The sequence below is a fragment of the Haliotis rubra genome, unplaced genomic scaffold (genome assembly GCF_003918875.1).
Source record: "Haliotis rubra isolate DU_JTF1 unplaced genomic scaffold, ASM391887v1 Scf155, whole genome shotgun sequence".
NCBI classification, from domain to species: domain Eukaryota; kingdom Metazoa; phylum Mollusca; class Gastropoda; order Lepetellida; family Haliotidae; genus Haliotis; species Haliotis rubra.
In genome coordinates this window covers 1539056-1561280 of record NW_025765503.1, presented here as the reverse complement: position 1 = coordinate 1561280, position 22225 = coordinate 1539056, and the positions used below count along the sequence as shown (strand labels likewise).

Here is a 22225-nt window from a genome sequence, read left to right as displayed (position 1 = left end):
ATCCTATCCTGTTAACCTTTTCCCCTCCTCTCTCCCCTTCAGATCCTTTCCACTATTTTTATAATCATGATGGTGAAGATGATGATGACGATGTTGATGATGCTGCTGCTGCTGCTGATGATGATGACGAAGACGATGATGGTTATGACCCCTTTGCTGGTACGTTTGTAAACATTTTATGCATGTAAAAAGTAGCAAATTAGGCAAAGACCAATAGCGAAAACTAAGTAAGTATAATTTTCAAGTGAAATAGCAAAATCCCAAACCAACTTTGTATTAACTTAACAAGAATCCTTGGTATAACTATCTGCTTTTTTTACTTTTTCAGTTACCACCTTTGTCATCTTGCTAGTCGCCTTTGTCGGAGGAGGCACTGGCTGGGGGCTTTGGAGGAGGAGACAAGGACACCGATTAGGAGGAAGGCGGAGGCAAGCACCACCAAGACAAGTGTGTCTTGAAATGACACAATTAAGACAGCACACTCAACCAGCCCCCCTAGGAGTCTTCAGCAGCAACAATGTCCTGAAATGAGGCAGGCAGCAGTTCAGTTCAACCAGGAAAAGGAACAGCTCAGTACCTCCACCACCACAGTGCTCAACAAACCCAGACCTCCTGGAATGTAATTTAGACAAAATTCAGAGATTATTTTATAGCAGTGGCATGGGTCATCAGCAACTGTAGAGGCAACCTGCCCTACTATTTTTCATCATTAAACAAAACATGTAAACTCTACCTCTTGTATGTCCATGTAATATATAGTCCACCATTGTCATCATATGTGAAAAATGTAGCAAATATTATTCATTAGCTACATTCCACATCTTGATAGCATGATGTTGTTCAGACAGATATTTAGCATGATGTGGAATGCAGCAAATAAACTGCAATATAGTGTTGTATGTTCATGTAATATTATATTGCTACATTCCACCGCTTTCATCATATGATGTCACTGAAACTGATTTTTTTTATCACAGCGGTGAAGTGTAGCAAATATAATATTCTCCTTGTAATAAATATATTGCATTGTGTATGTTTATGTTCACATTATACTACATTCCACTACTGTGATCATATGACGTCATTGAGACTGATGTTTTTCATCACAGTGGTGGAACATATCTTTGTAATAAATAATTATAAATCTTCATTTGCATTGTGTATGTTTATGCAAGTTGAAGTCATGGATCATACTGGTCACATCCTTAGACAAAGTCATCATGAGCTGATTTAAGGTTATTTTTAAAAAATTTCATGAATCTTATACAATTTTAGTTACCAAAATATGTTACCAAGTTAGCTCATGGTGACTTTGACTCGAAGAAGTACACAGGGCTTGTTGAACAACAGGCGTCATCAGAATATAACAGGCGCAAATATCTATCATCCATGGATACACGATTTTAGGTTTACTTCTCAATACACCAGAAACACATAACCAACAAATGTATTGAAGTTCATCTTTTTTTTATTTGAACAACCCAGCATGAAGTCACATCCTTCACATCGGAGCCAGCATCACATCCATCATAGGTTACACCCTTAGTGACAGACACAGGAGCACAGCTCTCACATTACTTGTTCCCTGTAAATACAAACAACAGTATATTATGAATTTTGTTAATGACAATAGTCTTCTCTGATGTAAAAGAACATTAGACAGATATACTAAAACATAACAGTCAAAGTCATAGATATAACCACAGAACAAAAGTCGCAGACTTAGATTAAAAAATATTATATTAAACACACAAAACAAAGACACAGATAAATTTTCAATACCTATTTTTCGTAGGTCAATTTACTTGCTGCGAACCTTTTATTTTATTAGCTCTAGAATTATCAATATTGTAAAATAGAAATATTCTTTTCTTGAATATGCTATGAATACTACTCAGAAGCAATTAGACATCATACTGCAATAAGACTTCACCTGACAAGTAAATTTTTAGTAATCTTACCTCTTGAATAAGGTGTGGGTCTGCTTGTTCCAGGATAAGGCGGTGGCTGTGTCATTGGAGTGGGAGATACTGGTCTCACTTGTCCAGATGGAAGGCTGACTGCTTGCCCAATGGGGTTTCCAAGTGCAGCTGTCAGTAGCACTGTCTGTGGAGGGCTTGAGACGATGGGGTTTCCATGTCCAGCTGGTACTGGTGGTGGCGGTGGTGGTGGTAGCATCAACTCAGCTGGAACAGCTATTTCCGGTTCAGGAACATCCACTGGTAGGTGTAGTAGCTCAAAGTCTTTCACTTTTTCAGTGTAGTCTGATCCTGAGCTCATGAGCAGCTTAAAGATGTCAGCTGTCATGGAAATGCTCTTTTTTGCTCCACGACTGTTCCAATTCGTGAGGTGGACATACACCACACCATTGAAGAAATTTACTGAGAGATAGTGTCTCTCAGCAAATTGGTAAGTATCGTTCATCTTTTCTTTCGGCAGCAAAGGAAGAACAGCAGTGTTAAATGAAGATTTTGCTGCTTCCATTTTATATAGTTGCTTCTGGTAGTCACGTGTGTTTTCATATCGTGAGAATTTTTACTTTCCCACATATTCCTATCCTTTTGAAACACCAAAAGCAAATGTGTTACTCTTTGTGTCAGCACATTTCTTTCTTAATCGAACTTTGTCATGACTAACCGTTTTCGTAAATTCCTTTTATGCCACTTCTTTTATAACATACTTAAGAAACAGCAATGTCATGAATGTGTATTTACTTAGAAAATATGAAACACTCCTCTCACTCATGAAAGAATGAAAAGTCCCAATTATATGAGCGATCTCATGATGCTGAATCACCATCACATGTCACCTCCTCCACCTGCAAGCACCAACTGACATAGTCAGATATAACATTTTAGCAAATAAAAAAATAATCTTTTTTAACTACACCCTCTACTCACCATTGAAACCTGTTGATAAGAAGAACCTTTTATTGACAACACCTTGAACATAAGGTAGCTCTTAGTATGTTGACTAAGACATCGGGCTTCAGAGTCACTTATTCAAAATCTCCCTTATGGTGTTTGTTTTTCTCATCATGTTTAACCTCACCCTTCTTTTGACCAATCATCAGTAGTAGCGAGTGCAAAACTTTTTAATGGTATTAAACTTTACTCCACCGTGCCGTTTCATCATTCAAAATCAAGCTGCAGACAAGACACTTGTGGCAGATAGAAAAATCCACTCAACTTTCCCATTTGAAGCCTTGCACTTTCAAAAGGTAAGATTATTATTTTTGTATAATTTTAACGCATTTAAGGAAAAGAGGTTTAGGAAAATTACTTCTGTGAAGGAAAGCACACTTTTGCATTTTGTGAAACAGTTTATACAATTCCTATATTCATGTTTAACAAGTTATTTCTCTCTTCCACAGGTTCCTTTACATTGCAATCTTTACTCTTTCATGGCTGAATAACCTTGATTTACAATGTCGGATCATACCACCTGTTTGATCTTTACATGTGAACATTGTCATCAAAATTTTAAATATAAACGGAACTTAGTTCGTCATCAAAAGTACTGTGCTAGAGAAGGTGCATTGTATGCCTGTCAATATTGTCAAAAACAATTTAACAGAAGAGACAGCTTGAAAAGACACAGCAAAATATGTAAGCAAAAAGTTGTGTATTGTCGTCAATGTCCACATTGCTTTCTGTATTTTAGCAATGAAATTGACTATCAGATGCATCCATGTGCAACAAACAGAGCTTCAACATCAAATAATGCTTCTACTCATACTTGTCAAACATGCAATCAATCCTTTCAGACATCCAAAGCTTTGAGGTTACACAAAAATGAAACTAACCATGGTATGTTAGGGAGAGGGAAAGGTAAAGCTAGTAGGCAAAAAACAAAATCAGCCACTGTGACTGTACCACATCATTCACCTCCAGTGTTGTCACCAACCACTTCTCACCCATCTCCTCATACTTGTCAAACATGCAATCAATCCTTTCGTACATCCAAAGCTTTGAGGTTGCACAAAAATGAAACTAGTCACGATATGGTGGGGAGAGGGAAAGGCAAAGCTAGGCAAAAAACAAAATCAACCACTGTGTCTGTACAGCAAGATTCGCCTGCAGGGTCACCTCCAACCACGTCTCATCCATCTGCAAATGACTCATCAGATGCTTCAAAACCATGTTCTTATCAAGCCTTAAATGGTGATGTAAGAGAATATGACATTCAAGAGGGAACTGCTACTGATGCATTGGAATTTCTAGTCAGAGAACAGAATAGTGTTATTTCAATGCTTGAATTAGAAATAAAAGAAAAAAGTCAATTAAATGGTCACTATGTTTACATATCAAGATGGAGAAACCAGGTGAAGGTGGTAATGCAAATTATCATGAAGCCTATTTTAGAAGCGAGATGCAGATAGCTACTGAAGGAAGTGATTTGATTGATCAATACTTGGAAGCAATGAATAAAATGTTGCAAACTTTAGATGATTATGAAGGCGTTCATTCTGGTTTAAATGTCAATGCCATTGTCATGATGAAACTCACTGTGGTGAAATTTAAACCATTTAAAGGTGGTAGTTACATGCCTTTGCCTTCAAGTTTAGCAAAACACCAGTATTGTATCACAAATGTCAAAAATGAAAACAATAATTTATGTTTTGTTTTGTCTATTCTTGCCAAATTGTATCCAGTGACCCAACACAAAGAACGAGAGACACATTACCTCCCCTATCTAAATACACTCAATTTGGAAGGCTTTACTTTTCCTATGTCATTGAAACAAATTCCACGTTTTGAACAAGTGAACCATTTGTGCATCAATGTTTTTGGCTTTGAAGACAATACCTTATATCCAATGTATATTTCTGATAAGTCGCATGTAGATGAAAACAGACAAATCGATCTTCTATTTTTGTCAGAGGAAAGTGAACCGGATGATTTTGAAGGGATATTAGGGTTAGAATCTCAGGAGGAAGCCATGGATATAGACATTGAGCTAAATACACACTTCTGTCTCATCAGTAATCTTAATGGATTAATCAGAAGCAGATGTAACCAAAACAAATCCTTTGTTTGTAGGAAGTGTTTATGGTCTTACTCATCTGAAGAAAGGTTAGAGGCTCACAAAGGGTATTGTTATAAGAAGGCACAAAGAGTTGTTTTACCTGAACCGGAAGAAGCATTGTATGAGTTTGGTTTAAGATCACAAAGCAAAACCGATCGAGCTAAATTCATCATATTTGCTGATTTTGAAAGTTTATTAATTCCAGAACAAGGTCATTCTCCTCGTTTGAATCGTCATGTGCCTTGTGGGTATGCTTACAAGGTGGTATGTACTGATGAGCAATATACCAAACCTGTTCAGACTTTTGTTGGTGAAAATGCAGCTGAACACTTCATTGAAAATATTTTAAAAGAATATGATGAGATTATGAATTTATTTGATTCAGTCAAACCTATGCAGCTTACCAATGACAATAAAATACTCATTAACAATACTACTCATTGTGGTTTATGTGGAGAACTTCTTGGAAAAGATAGAGTGCTGGATCATGACCATTTGTCAGGTGAATTCCGCCAAGTCCTGCATAACAAATGCAATCTTAACTTTCAACTAAGAAAAAAGGTGATTGTGATGTTTCATAATTTGGAACATTATGATGCTCATCTGTTGTTAGAAGTGGCACAAAAGTTTGGTGATCGAGAGATTACAGTCATACCTCATACCACTGAACAATTTCTGTCCTTTACTATAGACAATAAGTTAGTTTTTTTGGATTCATACAAATTTTTACAAAGTTCTTTGGATGCATTGACAAAAAATCAAATGAAAAAAGGTGTAGATTCTTTTAAATATTTGAAAGAAGAATTTCCTCACCATGTAGAGGTCTTAACACGAAAACTTCCATTTCCCTATGAACATATGAGTTCATGGGAAACTTTAGATGAGACCTCTTTACCACCTCAGGAATCATTCTACAGTTCATTGTCAGAAGAGGGTGTTAGTGATAATGATTATTCCTTTGCTCATGAATTGTGGGAAACATTTGAATGTCAATCTATGACAGATTTTATGACATTGTATGTCACAGTAGATGTGTTGTTGTTAACAGATATTGTTGAAACCTTTAGAACAGGCTGTTTAGCTGACTATGGGTTAGACATTTGTCACTATTACTCCATGCCAGGTTTCTGTCTGGATGCTGCTATGAAAATCACTGGCGCAAAACTGGATCTGTTCACCAACGTAGACACTTACAATTTCATTGAAAATGCTATTCGTGGTGGGGTGTCAGTCATTGGTAAAAAATATGCGGAAAGCAACAATGAACACATGGTTGATTTTGATCCGGACAAAGATACTTCATATTTGAATTATTTTGATGTAAATTCGCTTTACGCCACTGTGATGTTAAAACCACTTCCTATTGGTAATTATCAGTTCATTGAACCTGAAGAATATAATCAAATTGACTGGAACAGTGTAGATACAGAAGGTGACACAGGCTATATCTTGGAAGTGGATTTGTTGTACCCCAATCACTTGCACAAAGCTCATGCTGCTTTCCCCATGGCTCCAACTCACGATGATATTCCATTCCACGAATTATCTCCTAAACACAAAGAGTTATTAGCCCATTTCTTAAAACGTCCCGTTCATAAACTTCCAAAGAAATCCTCTGGCAGAAAGCTTTTTTGTACCTTGAAAAATCGTTTACACTATGTGGTTCATTTCAAAACATTACAATTGTATTTAAGACATGGTTTGGTTTTAAGCCAAATACACAGAGTGTTGAAATTTCGTCAAGGACCATGGTTAAAATCTTATGTTGAACTCAACCTGAGAAATCGAAAAAATGCAAAAGATGATTGTGACAAAGACCGTTACAAATTGATGAACAATTGTGTTTTTGGTCGTTTTTGCATGAATAAACGCAAGCACAAAAAGGTTCACTTGGTGACACAAAGACCAAAACTTCAAAAACTTACTGCTAAAAGCAACTTCAAACATGTCAAAATTTATTCAGAAGAGGTGGTGGCAGTTGAACTGGAAAATACAAGTGTACATTTAGATCAACCCATCACTGTTGGTTTTACCATTTTAGATTTAGCCAAATATGAAATCTATGACTTCTACTACAATGTGATGCAAAAGCAATATGGACATGAGCATTTAGATTTGCTCATGACAGACACTGACAGTCTTTTTATGCAAGTTCATGCCCCTCCACATGAACCACTTCTTGATCCCTATGTGTTCATGAAAGAAAATTTGCATTTATTTGACACCTCCAATTATGCACCTACAGACCCTAAGGAATTATATTCTGACCAAAACAGAAAAGTCACTGGCAAAATGAAAGATGAAGCATCTGGAAACATTATTTTGGAATTTTGCGGCTTAAAAGCAAAAATGTATTCATATTTGATGAAAACAGACAAAGAGGTCATTGAGAAAAAAACCGCCAAAGGCATAAAAAAATTAGTTATCAAGAAATTTCTTAGACATAGGATGTTTAAAGAGTGTCTATTTCACAATGAAGCTGTCTCCTGTTCTTATTTTCTGATTCGATCCTGCAATAATACTCTGTTCACTCAAAAAGAACAAAAGATGGCTTTGACTAGTTGTGACAATAAACGTTATCTGCTAGAAGATGGTGTTCACAGTGTTCCTTATGGTTATTCACCCATAGAGTGAGTCAAGGAAAAATAAAAGAAAGAAAATAAAGTCTCTAGCAAGGTATGGACGTCTCAGTAAAATTCATCATTTAACCTGTTAAAGATATTATTAACAATTTTCTTTTGGATTGCTAATAATCATTATACTTATAATAATTTTGAAATTCTTTTGGTTTCAAGTTTGGAAATTTGAGAATGTATGTTCATGTATTTTGTGTTAATACATGCGTGTTTGATTTATTTACAGGACAGGATGAATGAAGCAGCCTACATGTGCACAAGGTGTCATCACTTCCTGTCAGTGGATGCAAATGGGGAAGATGATCAAGGACTCTTTACATGTGTCTATTGCAATACCAAACTGAAATACACCTATCACAGGTTTATGACGCATACAGACACTTGTGCTGTGAGGAGGAAGGCGATACAGAAGAAGCAGAAAAAGAAGCCACGTATGTGCACTTGTCATACACCACAATGACTGAAGGAGTTATTCATCCTCTGTGTGTATATGCGCACTATGATGTGCTAATTGCTCTATGAGCAACTGTGCAAAGACAACAACAATAAAATGAGCAACGGTGCAAAAACAACAACAATAAAATGTAATTTAAGTCTTTATTGAAAAAAGCATGAAAACTACAGAGCGTCTAATGCTCTTATTTTTGTTGTGCCGGGCACACCTTTCGCTGGTTTTCTTTTCATGTATAAAATATTTGAATGTCTTTCGTCTTTTGTTTTTCTTCTTTTCAAAAGTTGTTTAGGTGCATGTAAACGTTTTAACAGTTTTAGAAACTGCTTATAACCTGCAGGTGAGCGCTTACTTCGTGGTGACAGGATGAAATATCGAATCAAATCTACTACATTTGAATTTTTCACAACATTACCATTTCCCAAAACAAGTTGTGAATTTGAATCTACATTTAATTGTTCCTTTTCAATCTTGTCTTTCACAAACATCCACATTGTCATCAATTTACCAATAGTCTTGGTAGAAGAAATGTCTCTGATTAATTGTTCGGGAACTTGAAAAAGGTGTTCAGGCTTCTTGCTGCATACGAGTTGTGAAGTGTCATCCTTATCTGACTCACTCACTTTCTGAGGCTGAGCTGTCTGATGAGGTGTCTGTTGTGGTGTCTGTTGAGCTGTCTGATGAGCTTTCTCTTCTTCTTGTTTTGCCACCAATCTCTGGTAATTCTCTCTTGTCAAAAGAATCATTGGCTTGCTCATCTTGTATAGTGGTTATATAACTCCTTATGCAAATAGGTAGAATTGAATGGTGTAAGATGATGAGTGCACGTTTTCTGTGTCTGCTGACACCCTTGTTGGCTAACATGCGAATGACCTTCTTGCGACGAGACAACCAAGTTTTATCTTTTTCTGTCACCTCTATGTTACCCATGAGAATATTATACACAAGAGTAAGAATTGATAGGAATTGTTCTGAAGAAGCATGAGACAGCATAGCCTTTCTCTGTGCAGGGTTAGCTTCTGCTAACACTGTTAAGAAACTAACATGATTTTTTATCAATCCACTCATGTTGATGCTGTAGGGTAGCTGTTCCACTTTCAAATGAAGAAACACATCTTTAGTTATTGTTATTTATCTAGAAACAAAAATTCGCATCTTCTTCATTGTCATCGTCTTCGCACTGACTACAATCATGAGGAGGATCTCTTTGCCAACTTTCCAACAAATCTTCACCCTTAACAGACACAGAGGTACTGTGTTTTGAGTCTTCGTAATCTTGTAAAGACATAGCATTTCGAAAAATATTATTAGCAGCTGCTCGTTCGTTTTCGCTACTGAAGCATTCGTAGTCTACCTCTCCATCTGTCCATATATCTTCATCCAATATGTTGGGACACAGTCTGTTATTCCACAACAAGTCTTTAAAGACTTCCGTCCATGAGTCATAGTCATTTTCTATATGTAAAGCAGCGTAATCGTCTCCCCACACTGACACTGTAAACAACATTCGAGAAGCTGTTTCTTTCAGTGTTGCATCATTCTTTCTGTGTTTTTCGATAATGTTGATCAAACAAGTCCTTTCCTTCACTGCATACATTTTGTTTGCTGTAGGAGAGCTGACTGTAGAATGACTGAAGTGAAGTGGATTGGTTGTTATAGAAGGTTGTCAGTTTTGAAAAACTATGATGATTCATATTTATTTAAAGTTGTATGTTTTGGAGCTGCTATCATGTTGATATAGTTACAATGAGGAGACAGTCTAAAATGTTCAGTCATTGGTTCATCTTCTGATATCCACTGTGATGCATAAAGTTTACACTTGAAGCAGTAGACCCTATCAGATTGTCCCGTGTACATAAATCCAGCTTCAGCCATGGCTTTAGGTGATTGTTTGATCTGAGTTGGCCAAGTCTTAAATGAAGCCAGTCTATCAGTAAACTTTTGTCCATCGGGAGAAGTATGTGTGACACCAACACAATCTGCTTCCACGTAAGGAAAATGTTCAAACCGTCCACATGTATCCATAGTTCTGTTCAGTTCAGAGGTTGTAAGTGAAATGGTGTATCACAGGCATCTATGTGCATATTTAAATCATGCTAAGTTATTTCTGCGGTAGGTAGACTGTGCACATCCCATCATCAGTAAATATGTTGGTGCGTAAACGACCGTACTGTTCATCAGCATAAGGTGACACATCTAAGACAAGATAACCATATTTCTTTCCTCCTACTGCATCTTGAAACGATTCAGCAAAATACTTAGCTTGACCTGGAAATACTTGTGATGCTAAAATCTTATATTCATGTGCTGAACGTGGATTAGACAACAGGATAAAGTAATGTGTGTTCAGTGACATTGTTCTTGCACATTCACCTTTTGGGTACACACTTTGCATAATGTTTATAACTGTAATTCCGAAATGATGTGATAGTGTGGTATACAGATCTAAAAACAAAGAACTTTTACAAATTTGTTGCATGTAATCATCCAGAACAAGCAAACATTTTTTGTCAGATTCATGTGAATAAGATTTCAGTTCCTCTTCAGTAGGCAAGTGATCTTGAAATCTAATATTGCAAACACTTTTTTCAAGCTCTGTATAAATGTCTTGCCAGACAACATAACAGTAAATAATCAAGTTAGGTGCTGGGTCAAACATGGTATTCGCTTGATTTATGAGACGAGCAGTCCAAACACTTTTACCACTAGAGGATCCTCCTGCTACAGAAATTGTAGTAGGTGCATGAAAGGGTAACAGACATAACCTTTCTTCCATGGTGACTTGCACACTTCACTGGTGTATTGTAGTAGTGAGTTAAAACCTCACATGACTTCTTTTTTATACAAATACCAACCACAAAATTTAAACTAAACTAATTTTTATTGATTTTTTTCTTTTCCATGCAAATATGATACATATTTTCATTGACAACCAAAACAGGAAGGAGTACAATATTTAAAATAGTGACAAATATATTGAGATACAAACATATCATTCCAATTGAAGTTTTTTACATCAAACTGTTGATAAAAGTAGTGAAAAGTCCAGTTAGCTTTAAATGTGCACAACAGATAATATAGACAATACAATCCACACACATTTGAATCTACTGATTGTAAACGTATGCTACTGTAGGTGTAGGATTGAACATATGATCTTAAATAGCTGTCAAATACATCATCTACATGTTCAGCTAAACTGTCAAACAGTTCTGCTCTATTTCCTTTAAGATACATGACAATCCAATGACGTCCTTTCTTGTGAGCAAAGTCTGTATTTACAATAAGCCCAACCCCTCGTGTTAACATAGTCATTGTCAGTATAGGTAGGCTGTCTTTAGCAAACACACCTAAGATATGTGTTTGTAAGACAGAGTCACACTGAAGGGCACATGTCAATTCAGATGCTTTCATCTTCTTTACTTGATGTAAACATTCCTGGCTTTATCCACTTCAATGATTGAGTTTCTTTCGCTCATGATAATACAACTCAATGTGTGAGTCAAAGCAGATTTAAATTCTATTTCCACTCTCACATTTCCTGATTTTACAAGATTAAGATACTGAGTACCTATTTCATCAAGATGATAAACAAACAGGGCACTACCAAGCAAGAAATCCTTTCTTGAAATAAAGTTTCCCCTGTCTTGTCTCCAATATTTCAAATTATCAAATAGGTTGAGATAGGTGTCTACATCATCCACCTGGGTAGCTCTCCCAGGGACACTGACACCGTTCACATACAGGTTCACAGTTTTAATCATGCTGGATTGAAAGTTATAGGGGTTCCCAGCATACTTCCCATTGAAACTGCTGCTGTCTACAAATCCAATGGTATACCGATTAGCAATAGGGTTTGAGACATTGTCAATGGTATGAGTTAACTGTGAGATGGGAATACTAGTGACTTTCACCTCAGACTTAATAAAAGGGTACAAAGCATTAGAGTTGTTGTCAAATAAGGTGTTGTGAGCCAGGATGAGTGCTGGATTGACTTTCAGTCTGCAGATTTTGAGATAAACATCCAACAGCTTAATACTGTACTCTTTATCAGCTACCCCACTCATGAGACAGAAGGCAGGAGATGATCTGAAGAATTTCAAATTTAGGTCAACACCATTAATTAAGTGTCTGTTCATGTCAAACACATCTTCAAAAAGATTACCAGACATGGTCACTTCCTGACTTTTGGCAATAAACTCTCCTCGTTCCACAATTCCGCTGTTAGCACCTGTAACTGGATCTGTAGATTCAATATGATCATTATCATCTCCTGTATCTTTGTAGAACAATTGTGACGTCAGTTGAGATGATTTTGCACCAGCTCCATAATTTATCAATGCTTTCATCATACTTTTGTAAGCATAATGGTTATTTGTGGACGAGACCAATTGTCCATTGAAATAAACAGTCAGCGAACTGAAGATGCTCTGTAGGAAGAGGTTCACACAGGAGCAATGTTCATCTGCAGCTAAATCTGTTCCGTCTGCATGAGTGACCATAAGTTTCACATGTAGTCTTGTCCTCTTCAAATCAATGTAGTCACTTCCTGAGTTGGAAACATGGAATTCCAAAGGTGCCAAATCATTGATTTGGCTGAGTGGACGTACATTTTCATAGTAATGTTGTTGAATACATGTCTGGAAGGGTGGTAGAGTAAATAGGTTTAAAGCGTTCGGAACGATTTCTTCAAAACTTTTACTTGTCAGTAGCGCCATAATGTTAACTGAAGATATCCTTTTCTTTCACAGGGGTACACCTCAGGACTCTGGCTGTCTTTGAAGGAATGCTGCTTGTGGGACGTATCTTTTTGGTTGTGGCCACTTGTTCACCTGCAGCTCTTTTTAAGGACTTGTGGCGCTTCTCTTTGGCTTCTGCTCTCTCCACCTCACTTTGAGGCTCAGACATCATCTGTAATTTGACTTTTGTCTTTTCTTTTGATGAGTCAGGTGAATGTGATGCAATGACATTAGGTTGAGTTTTCCCATTCACAAGATGAGAACTGTTTGTCATGTGTCTTTTAAAGTAATTCTGCCATTTGTTATAATCAGGTACATAAAGAGGTAAAGACTCCATGTCAGTTGGTAAAGGGGTAACGTTGAAGGTGAAGTGTTAGTTGTGTTTCCTCTTTTAAGAATGACAGAGGTGTTCCATCACTTGCTTTTATACAGATTTCAATGTCTGGAGATTCTTTCACCATGACATGAATGTTGTATTCATTAGGAAATTTAAAATTAGGTCCCTCTCTCAAGTCAATTCGCCTCAACAAAGGAGCTTGAGTGTCACCATCTAGTGAACTGTCACATATGTTACACAGCACATCCACATAAGAATTGTTCATGTGAGTGAGATCTGTCTTTCCAAAATTCAGTTCAGTGAGAGAAACAACCCAGAATCCATCAAAAACCAATCTCTGATTCAGTTTCACTCGGAAATGATATGGAGTGTTCTCTTTATAATATTTACTTTTGGAGTCTGAAGACTTCAGAAAGACAAATTTCTCCATTACATGTCTTTCAGCTGGCTTTCCTCCACATAAGAATCAAAGGAACTAGGCCAACCTAACCACCGAACCAAAACATAAGTCTTCCCATTCATTCGCTTCTTCTTTAAAACCTTTTCCACCTGCCACTGAATATCCTCATCTTTATCAACCTTCTGCAATTCACCAGTGTAAAAAATACCTTTGATTATTTCATCATGAAAATCTTTGATTTTGTACAGAGGAATTTCCTGTCTCTTAAATCGTTGAGCTACTTTAAACAATTCTTGTGTCCACTTCAAATCAAGTTCCTTGCTGAATGCTCTCTTGAGATATGGAATACGAACAATGTCACCTACTTTATATTTGAATTTCTTCCTAGAGTGAAGATTTTTCAGTTGATTCATGAAAGGTTTGACATATAGATGTTGCCAAACTTTCAATTCATTGGTTTTATTTACTTGTGCAGGTGATAATTCAGGCAGGGAGGAATGTTGAGTATGATTGTAGTTATTTACAAGGTTAGGTAGAACATCTAGATAGCGTTTGGTGTTGTTATGAGTCATGTATCGTGTGATCAAAGATTTCAGGGTTCTGTTGAAACGTTCCACATAATTACTTTTAATGTTTTCATTGTGTGCAATGGTATGAGTTATGTTTTTCCTCTTTAAGAATGAGTGAAATTCTGCTTTGAATTCCGATCCATCATCTGTACGCACCTTCTTTGGTTGACTAGTATTAAGTATTTCCTTGAAAGCTTTGAACACTGATTCAGGTTTTTTATTTGTTAAAGGTAGAACAAAAGCATATCTACTTAAGATATCAATAGCCACCAGCAAATATCTTATCCCATCATTCTCTTTGCTAAATCGTGAGAGATCTGTAAGATCCACATCAAACATTTCATTGATGGAATTAACTCTCACTTTCAATCTCTTGAACTTATGCTTAACTGGTTTATGTAAAGTATAAGCATCTTGATTATTTACAAATCGTTTCACCTTCCTCAACTTGATTTTGTGTTGCTTGTTTTTCTTCAATTCATCACGTAATTTTGATGGACCAAAATATGCCCCTGGATTTTGAGCATTAAAATAATACTTTTCTAATGCTTTCTCTTGCTTACTGCTCTTGCTCTTACGAGAACTCATGATGAATTAAAACAAAACATGTTTTCCAATCAATATATACCATGACAACATACATTTTCCACTGATTTATTTGTAACATATATACATACATAATGATATGATACATGTTTTAAGAGTTGCTTGTGCACACTGTTTCACATTGAACAATCATGAGGTGGTTCATCACACCAACTTTCATAAACTTCTAAAATTGAGAAATCCAATCCTGGGAAAGGAGCAAAGTCATTATTAATATGCTCTCTATTGTGTGTGCAATGACACTGGCTTTACACTTATGAGGTTACAGACGGTTATTCCATAATAAGTTCTTAGTCATGTACTCTATTCTCAACCCATGTACCTCTTCTAATGTTCAATATTTTCTAATATACACAGAGATGATGTCTGTTCTAACCACTATTGAAATGACAATGATTAGAATTCAAACAGTAAGGATATGTCCCTCAAAGTCTTGTGTTACCATGTCTTCCATCATCCCCTCAGGATCATGATAACACAGACAGTTCATAAGATCCATACAACACACATGACACTGAACCTGTCCACTATTACAACTCATATGTCTCAACATATTATTGTGGAGACATATGCTACAACCTTTTTGAAGAGGTGTCAGTTTTTCTTGTTCGAATGGGTCATTTAACAAAGAGTTGTCTAACCATTTACCATCAAAGTAAAACACATTTGGATTCCAGCCATCCAGCGAAGGAAGTGTTATGGATTCTGCCATAAGTGGTGAAGTTGACTGAGTTGACATTAAATTGTTGGGAGGAGTATTTACATCATCCACACTGTAAAGAGAAACAAAATGTGACAATATAGTTTGTGGAAAATACGAGACAACTGTTAACGAATAGAAATTGACGAATTACAAAGAAAGACATAACCTCGAAGGAGAAAAGCACTTACTTTGGTGGAAAATTGATTGATGCAGCAGGAGTTGATTTCTCTTTTTGTCTCCTCTGCTTCTGTGTAGCCTTCTTTGGATTCGAATGTATCGATTCTTTGGTAGTGTGTTGTTTCTTCACTTTTCCACTTTTCTTAGCTTTAGGAAGAGAACTGTCAGAAGGTTTAGCATCGGTTGAAGCAGTGACAAGTTTTGTATAATCCATCATCAAATTCAGAAGAGCAGGGGATACTAAGGGAAGCTTCTCTTGTAAAGTTTTCATCTTCTCTGTCATGTGAGTGTAAGTTGATTTGTACAAGACACTTGTTCTCATCATGGTTTCATGCAAATGTACTTGATCATTCATGATGTCCTTCACTTCTTGAAACACAGTAGTAAGTAACTGATCTGTTGAAAAGTCCAGATTTGGAATCTTCTGAGCCATACTGATTATGCGCACAGATGCTTTTCTCAATCTTGTCTGGTTGATAGTGACAGGGAAAGTGATTATGAAATAACTTTTAAGTTGAAGGTGCAACATGGGATTGTGTACAACGTGAGTTGTCTCATTGGACATGGAGTAAAACTCCTACCATTTGATTGGTTAACAATGTCCATGTTTGGGATGGAATACCTGGATTTAAATGTAGAATGTATACTGGAAAGGAATGTTATTGTGTCATGACAGCATACTACCTCCACAGTTATGCAAAGTATTTCCATTGTTGAAGTGTGGAGCAAGCATCTGCTCCACACTGCTCCACACAACTCCACACTGCTCCACACGACTCCACACTGCTCCACAGTTATGCTATTGTTTGGGAGATGGAATGTCTTTTGTTGGGTTCAGGAATGCTATTGTTTAGCTTGGAATGCTATTGTGTAGCGCATATTTTCCATTGTGTGGCTATGACTGTGTACTTTCTTACTATACTAGATGTCAAGACATTTTCAGCTCTTGCACAAGTGATGGTAAAGCGTTGCAAATATTGTATGCATTTTACTTTAAGCAATTACAAGCGTTTAGGCATAACTCATTAATTCATGGCGGTGTATATTGTCGCTCATGTAGAATTAAGGCTGATATATCGGCTGTGCTACACATATAACAATAGACAGGATCACGAATAAACGAAAAAATTACATTGGTCACGATTAAAAACATTATTCCTTTACATTCGATTTCTATGCATGCATACTCGTATTTTCGAAATATTCACGAATACAATAATGTCATTCACAACCTAATGAGCTTATGGATACAGGGAATGAGGTGGATGCTATCCTTTTGGTAATCTCTTAAAAGTTAAAGAATTTATTTTATCCCTATTGAAGTTGAGCGACGGGCCTATCTGTTGCACCCGAATGGCAACAGTGTGAATTCAACAAATAAAATCAACATGGAATGAATAAATTACATCTATATTTTTGTTATGTTAATTTCGAAAAGCATTCGAATATCTATAACGGAATCTTTTTCAAAACACAGCGCAACAAAAGTCCGCTAATTACGAGATGATGTCACAAATTCATTTGCAGCATTTTGTTTGTTACTAGTATGAACTGAAGCTGTTGTAATTTCTCGGAGTAAGAAAACAAATCCCAACACACACAACACTTTTGCATCATTGCATGTTTATTAATTTAACTTACAGTTCAGTCTTGAAAAATGTTTGACATTTGATGGAAGATACATACTGTTCATGTTGCAACTTTAAAAACAGTTCCACGTTCTTTAGTATGAAAGTATACCTTCCAAATTGGTTAAGTGCATTAAGTGGTTTATATAACTGCAGAAACCGACGAAAACAGTCAGTTTATGTGTCACTTTCAACACGGCCCATGTGGTCCATATAAGATTTTGTTTCGTAATTACGTATTTACCCGAACCAGCGAGTTTAACTGTCTCAGCCAATGAAAATTCAGGGGTCCGGCGTCTTGCTGGTTTATTGTTTTTGCCAATGGGCAATAGAAATATTAAACACCTCTCCCGTTCTTTCTGTTGCTCGGATATCGGAAAGTGAAAAAAATATGCTTTGAAGTCATCTTAGTGGTCATCGCATTGAATGTAACACTTCTTGCGAAAGTACGTATTACTCAAGTGATCACTGTGATGTGATTAACGACTAACACTTCATTTCATCCCCACAAATCCAGATGAGGAAATTCACCTTCAACTTTCATGCGAATCCTTGTGCATGTTCTTTCTGAGTGCCCATTTGGCAACATTTGTTTGAACTTGCTCGTGTCAGTGCAAATTATTTTCACCACTATGATGTTTTTCCATTTCTTTAATTTCGAATTTTACTCGCATTAAAATCACGTAAAACCGAGACTCTAAGCTGCATACTGATGGAACCGAATGGCACCAGAATAGGTATCCATCAGAGAAGGCCAACTCTCTTTTGTTATTTTGACCCAAATCATGTATCCTGGCGTGAATTACCACCGATCCATCCCGAATTCCTTAGGACTTCTTCATTCTTAATTTGCTTCGCAGATTCAGGTGCATAGATTCTTCCTTGGGTATTGTCTTTGCCAAGGCGTGCTGTGCAATGGACATGCTAAACACCTCTCGTGTTCCGTTCTACCGTCACACCACTCTTGCTCAAAAGTTGTTTGATCAAGGTTACAATATTCAAGGCCTCAGCAAAGCTTTCAAAATGTTGTGGAGGACATTTCGAAATTTGAGGCATCAGTGGCAATCATGATGTCCGGTGCAATTCCCTATTTGTGTACCATACGTTCCCAGGTACGGTATTTCAGATGAACAATTGCCTAGACATTGCATATCTTTATGACGGGTGCCACCGGTGGGGCAGGATACGCTCACCTTTCGCGAACACCTGGTATCATCACTATTTCATAGTGAATCATATACTCTGTCATCGTATCGCATGGTGACAATCACTGGATTGTCTAATCCAGACTAAGTTGGTTTACAAACAGCATCGCACAGCTGTAATATTGCTGAAACAATATATGCTCATGATATAGTCACAATTGTACAATCGACTATGCTTTTAGCAGAGCTTTTTTAATGAATGTGGAAAGGTTGTATTTTTGTTGCGTTGACTTTATCTTAGTGGTAAAAACACATAGCATAAACCACTGATTATATATCGTCGATGTATGCTCGTACATAATTTACATTCAGGTTTATTTTAATTTAGACATCTATTAAACTGATGCTCAGGGAAGGCCTAAGTACTAAGTGTGAATTACCACTGATCTTTCAGTGTGAAATTCAACTTCTAGAATACCATTCAAACAATTAATGATGTGAATAGTATTTTGCTGTCCTCAGATTTCATTTGGGGTCAAGAACAAAACAGCTGTGAATCAACCACAGAAAATCAGAGATTACACCGGGTACACCCGATTAGTGTAAACACATCCAGTAGCACCCGCAGCTTGCCTTAAATCTCACTCAAATAATAGTGAAGATAAATAGACCAGGCAGATGTAGGTTTGTCAGCTAAATCTCAAATTGTTATTGTAATATTTTATCGTATGAAAATATCATTGTCATCAGTTTATTCTGTTTATAGAAAGATATTTTATGACCCTTTTAGCAATAATCCAGCAATATTACGACCGGGAATAACACATTATCCCAATAGAGCAATCGAGCCAAGTTCCTCGGCGTGACAAGTGAAAATTTTAACCACTAGGTTATCCCATGCCCCTCTCACAGACGCAGTGGCACTTTGAAATTTATTTCTAATCCTTCTAAGCCGTTTCCGAATCTCTAAATCGGTACGAAAGTGAAACAATGTATGAACATTCCTACATAACGCCGTTATATTTAATATTAAAAATGTGAAAACAAAATCGTTCCATCAGTCGTTTACTTGAACCTTTGACAAGTATACTGTCCTAATCATTATATGAATAGAGGATTCTTGTCTTGTGAGTTATTGTGTTTTTGACAGTGATATTTGAAGTCAATCGTAAATATATCTTTATACACTGACGCAGATTTAAAGTATACTCTGTACAGCCGGTGTGGAAGAAACATGCTACACAAGAAACAACAAAGCAAATGCTACAGAACTTAATCCATATAATGTCTTACCATACCGTAATAACCGTTTACTCACTCCTAGATTGGACTAGTTTACTTTATTGCAGATGTTTCAATTTCAACATTCAAACAACACAACGGCATGGGACACAAGGGAAGACATGCTTGCATGTACCCGAAAGGATGGCTTTAGCACAAGACTACTTCAACACACCTCGACAGAGAAACAGTTTGGAAACTGTAAAATGTGTATATAGGTTTTGCTATAGCAACAACATGTCAATCGTATGCCAAACATTAATAAATGTAACACAATCAACACTTGTATGTGCATGTATACGTGCGTATGTGAATGCGTGCGTGCGTGCACGCGTGCGTGCGTGAGTGGGAGCGGAGGCTGGGTAAATCGATCTTAATACAAAAGTTTCAAACATGTTCTTGTAAACACGGAATGGATTTTAGCATTCTTCTCAATATTACATACGAGTGTGTGTAAGTATATATGTGCCGCTGTGAATGGCAACAGATGCATAAAGATAATCAGGAGACGTTCTATGATCTTGATGTTAATCGTTGATCTACTAATCTATTTAAATATTCAGTATTAAAGCATCGATGTTCCATCACCTTTAGTCTGTTAGTTCCTTCGAACCTTAGTGGAAATTAAATTGTAATTAATATGGAGATCCAGATCAGTACGGACACAATATAGTTAACGTTGATTGAACACAATACGTGGATGTGCTAGGTACATTTTATCCATTTTATTGATGCAAAGAACAAATCAATACAGTATAAAAACATTCACACACAAAGCATGTACGCATATGTCTCTAGTGGTAGTAATACGGACTGGCTTTGTTGACGAATGAACCAGCAACTCCATGACCAACGAAGAGTCAACCATGTCCATAAACACCGTTTCCGACGAAAGGTCCCTGTCCAGAAAAGCTGCCATCATGTCCGTAAAGGCCGTGTCCAGCATTGAAGGGGCTGTGTCCAACGAAAGGTGCGTGTCCTACAAGACCAGCTCCTCGTCCAGCTGCGAATGTGCCAACACCTTTGCCGTAGATGTTGTTGTAGTTGTAGGGCTTATAGTCGTTACCGTAAGCTTTGCCGGCACCAAAGTTACCAACGCCTTTACCGTAACCATAGCCGTTGTACCCATAGTTGTTGTTGTAGGGGTTGTAGCCATAGCCTGTACCAACAACACCAACGTTGCCAACACCTTTACCGTTACCGTATCCACTGTAGCCATAGTTATTGTATGGGTTGTAGCCATAGCCTTTACCAGCAATATGTCCATTGTTGAAGCCAACGCCGAAAGTTCCAACTCCTTTACCAAGGAGAGGCACCTGGGCCATGGCAGAGCAGACCATGACGGACACCACAGCGACGACGAACTGAAACCAGAATAAGTTGAAATTAAAATGACTCAGTTAAGAAAATGCAGAAAACAATTATTGGTATGATGTGTCCAATAGTAATCATGCTATTTGACTGATGTTCGAATCAAACCATGACAGTCAAGTCTTGAATACAGTTCTTATGTTATTATTATTTTGAAAAGTTTGTAACTGGCTCATGCTGATTTGCACTAAGCAAACCCAGTAATGTGCTGCTGTCTCTGTGATAATTAAATACAAAAATTGAAGAACATTTCTATAAATTTGTGTGACAAAAGAGCTATAGACTCTCAATCACATTTTGTCCATTTGTATGTCTATTATCGCTTCTTGGTTCACGTTCATCCATAAACGTATCGCAAATAAACAACAACAGTTTACAGCCTTCCCTTCCATTTCACGAAAACCCTTACTCTCCTGTCGTGTCTGATTTGCAGTATCCATAGACCTATGACACATGTGGACAACTGATTATGTGCCTGTTCATTACAAGAAGACAGCTATTTCACATGAAATTGCATTGAATAAACAGCACTCGACTTAACGATATTTCACCACTGAGCTGATTCACGTATGATTTACAATGTATCTTATAAATCGGTGGTTTTCATCAACATAAGAGTGAGTCATTTTCAGAATCACCAAATTCCACCAAGAAACGCTTTCCTCATAAGATAAAGAAACCATGCATATTTATATTACCTTCATGATGAACAGACTTGACTAGACGATACACCAGTGATGAAATGACTGATGCTGTCACTCAAAGGTGGCCTCCATATATAGTTATCTTCAGGGGTCACGTGGGTACTCCGCGCTATTATACCGTTTTATGTATACCACGTGGCCGTATCAGTGACGATCGCTTGAACATCATTATTCATACGATCAGTCGGAATTGACTAAACAATGACTTGAAGACGCAAAACGCACATTTCACAACTGAAATAGGAAACAACGTTATTGTTTGGAAAGTTTCAAAATAAGGATGTATTAATCTCTCAGATTATCATATTGTCACTTAGTCAGTCACATAAAGTTCAAACTCAGCTAGATTTACAAAGGACGGGCGAACACATTCCATATAAACCTGTTTACCCTAATTTGCCGCTCATCAATCTTCACTATTACCCTCCTTTTGCATGATTCTTGAGAAAT

The 22225-nt window shown here is 37.0% G+C and overlaps 4 protein-coding genes across 5 annotated transcripts; 1 reads left to right on the top strand and 3 right to left on the bottom strand.

Moving 5' to 3' along the window:
• Positions 1 to 1067: 1067 nt before the first annotated feature.
• On the bottom strand, positions 1068 to 3129 carry LOC124270836 (actin cytoskeleton-regulatory complex protein pan1-like). Its single transcript, XM_046705893.1, has 2 exons — positions 1962 to 3129; positions 1068 to 1585 (listed from the first exon to the last, which is right to left on the bottom strand). The coding sequence occupies exons 1-2, from the start codon at positions 2482 to 2484 to the stop codon at positions 1575 to 1577; spliced, it is 534 nt and encodes a 177-aa protein (XP_046561849.1). The 5' UTR covers positions 2485 to 3129; the 3' UTR covers positions 1068 to 1574.
• LOC124270834 (zinc finger and BTB domain-containing protein 47-like) lies at positions 3129 to 8368 on the top strand. Its single transcript, XM_046705892.1, has 3 exons — positions 3129 to 3220; positions 3374 to 7704; positions 7891 to 8368. The coding sequence occupies exon 2, from the start codon at positions 3428 to 3430 to the stop codon at positions 4379 to 4381; it is 954 nt and encodes a 317-aa protein (XP_046561848.1). The 5' UTR covers positions 3129 to 3220; positions 3374 to 3427; the 3' UTR covers positions 4382 to 7704; positions 7891 to 8368.
• A 5188-nt stretch (positions 8369 to 13556) lies between these two features.
• Positions 13557 to 16559, bottom strand: LOC124270833. Of its 2 annotated transcripts, none has more exons than XM_046705890.1 (2): positions 15658 to 16559; positions 13557 to 15539 (listed from the first exon to the last, which is right to left on the bottom strand). In XM_046705890.1, the coding sequence occupies exon 2, from the start codon at positions 14746 to 14748 to the stop codon at positions 13621 to 13623; it is 1128 nt and encodes a 375-aa protein (XP_046561846.1). In that variant the 5' UTR covers positions 14749 to 15539; positions 15658 to 16559; the 3' UTR covers positions 13557 to 13620. The 2 variants fall into 2 exon arrangements, with proteins under 2 accessions (XP_046561846.1, XP_046561847.1); XM_046705891.1 differs by having other exon boundaries at positions 13850 to 15539.
• Positions 16560 to 20560: 4001 nt separating this feature from the next.
• On the bottom strand, positions 20561 to 21775 carry LOC124270796 (keratin-associated protein 19-2-like). Its single transcript, XM_046705837.1, has 2 exons — positions 21770 to 21775; positions 20561 to 21064 (listed from the first exon to the last, which is right to left on the bottom strand). Exons 1-2 carry the CDS (start codon positions 21773 to 21775, stop codon positions 20561 to 20563), a joined length of 510 nt encoding a protein of 169 aa, XP_046561793.1.
• Positions 21776 to 22225: the final 450 nt, after the last annotated feature.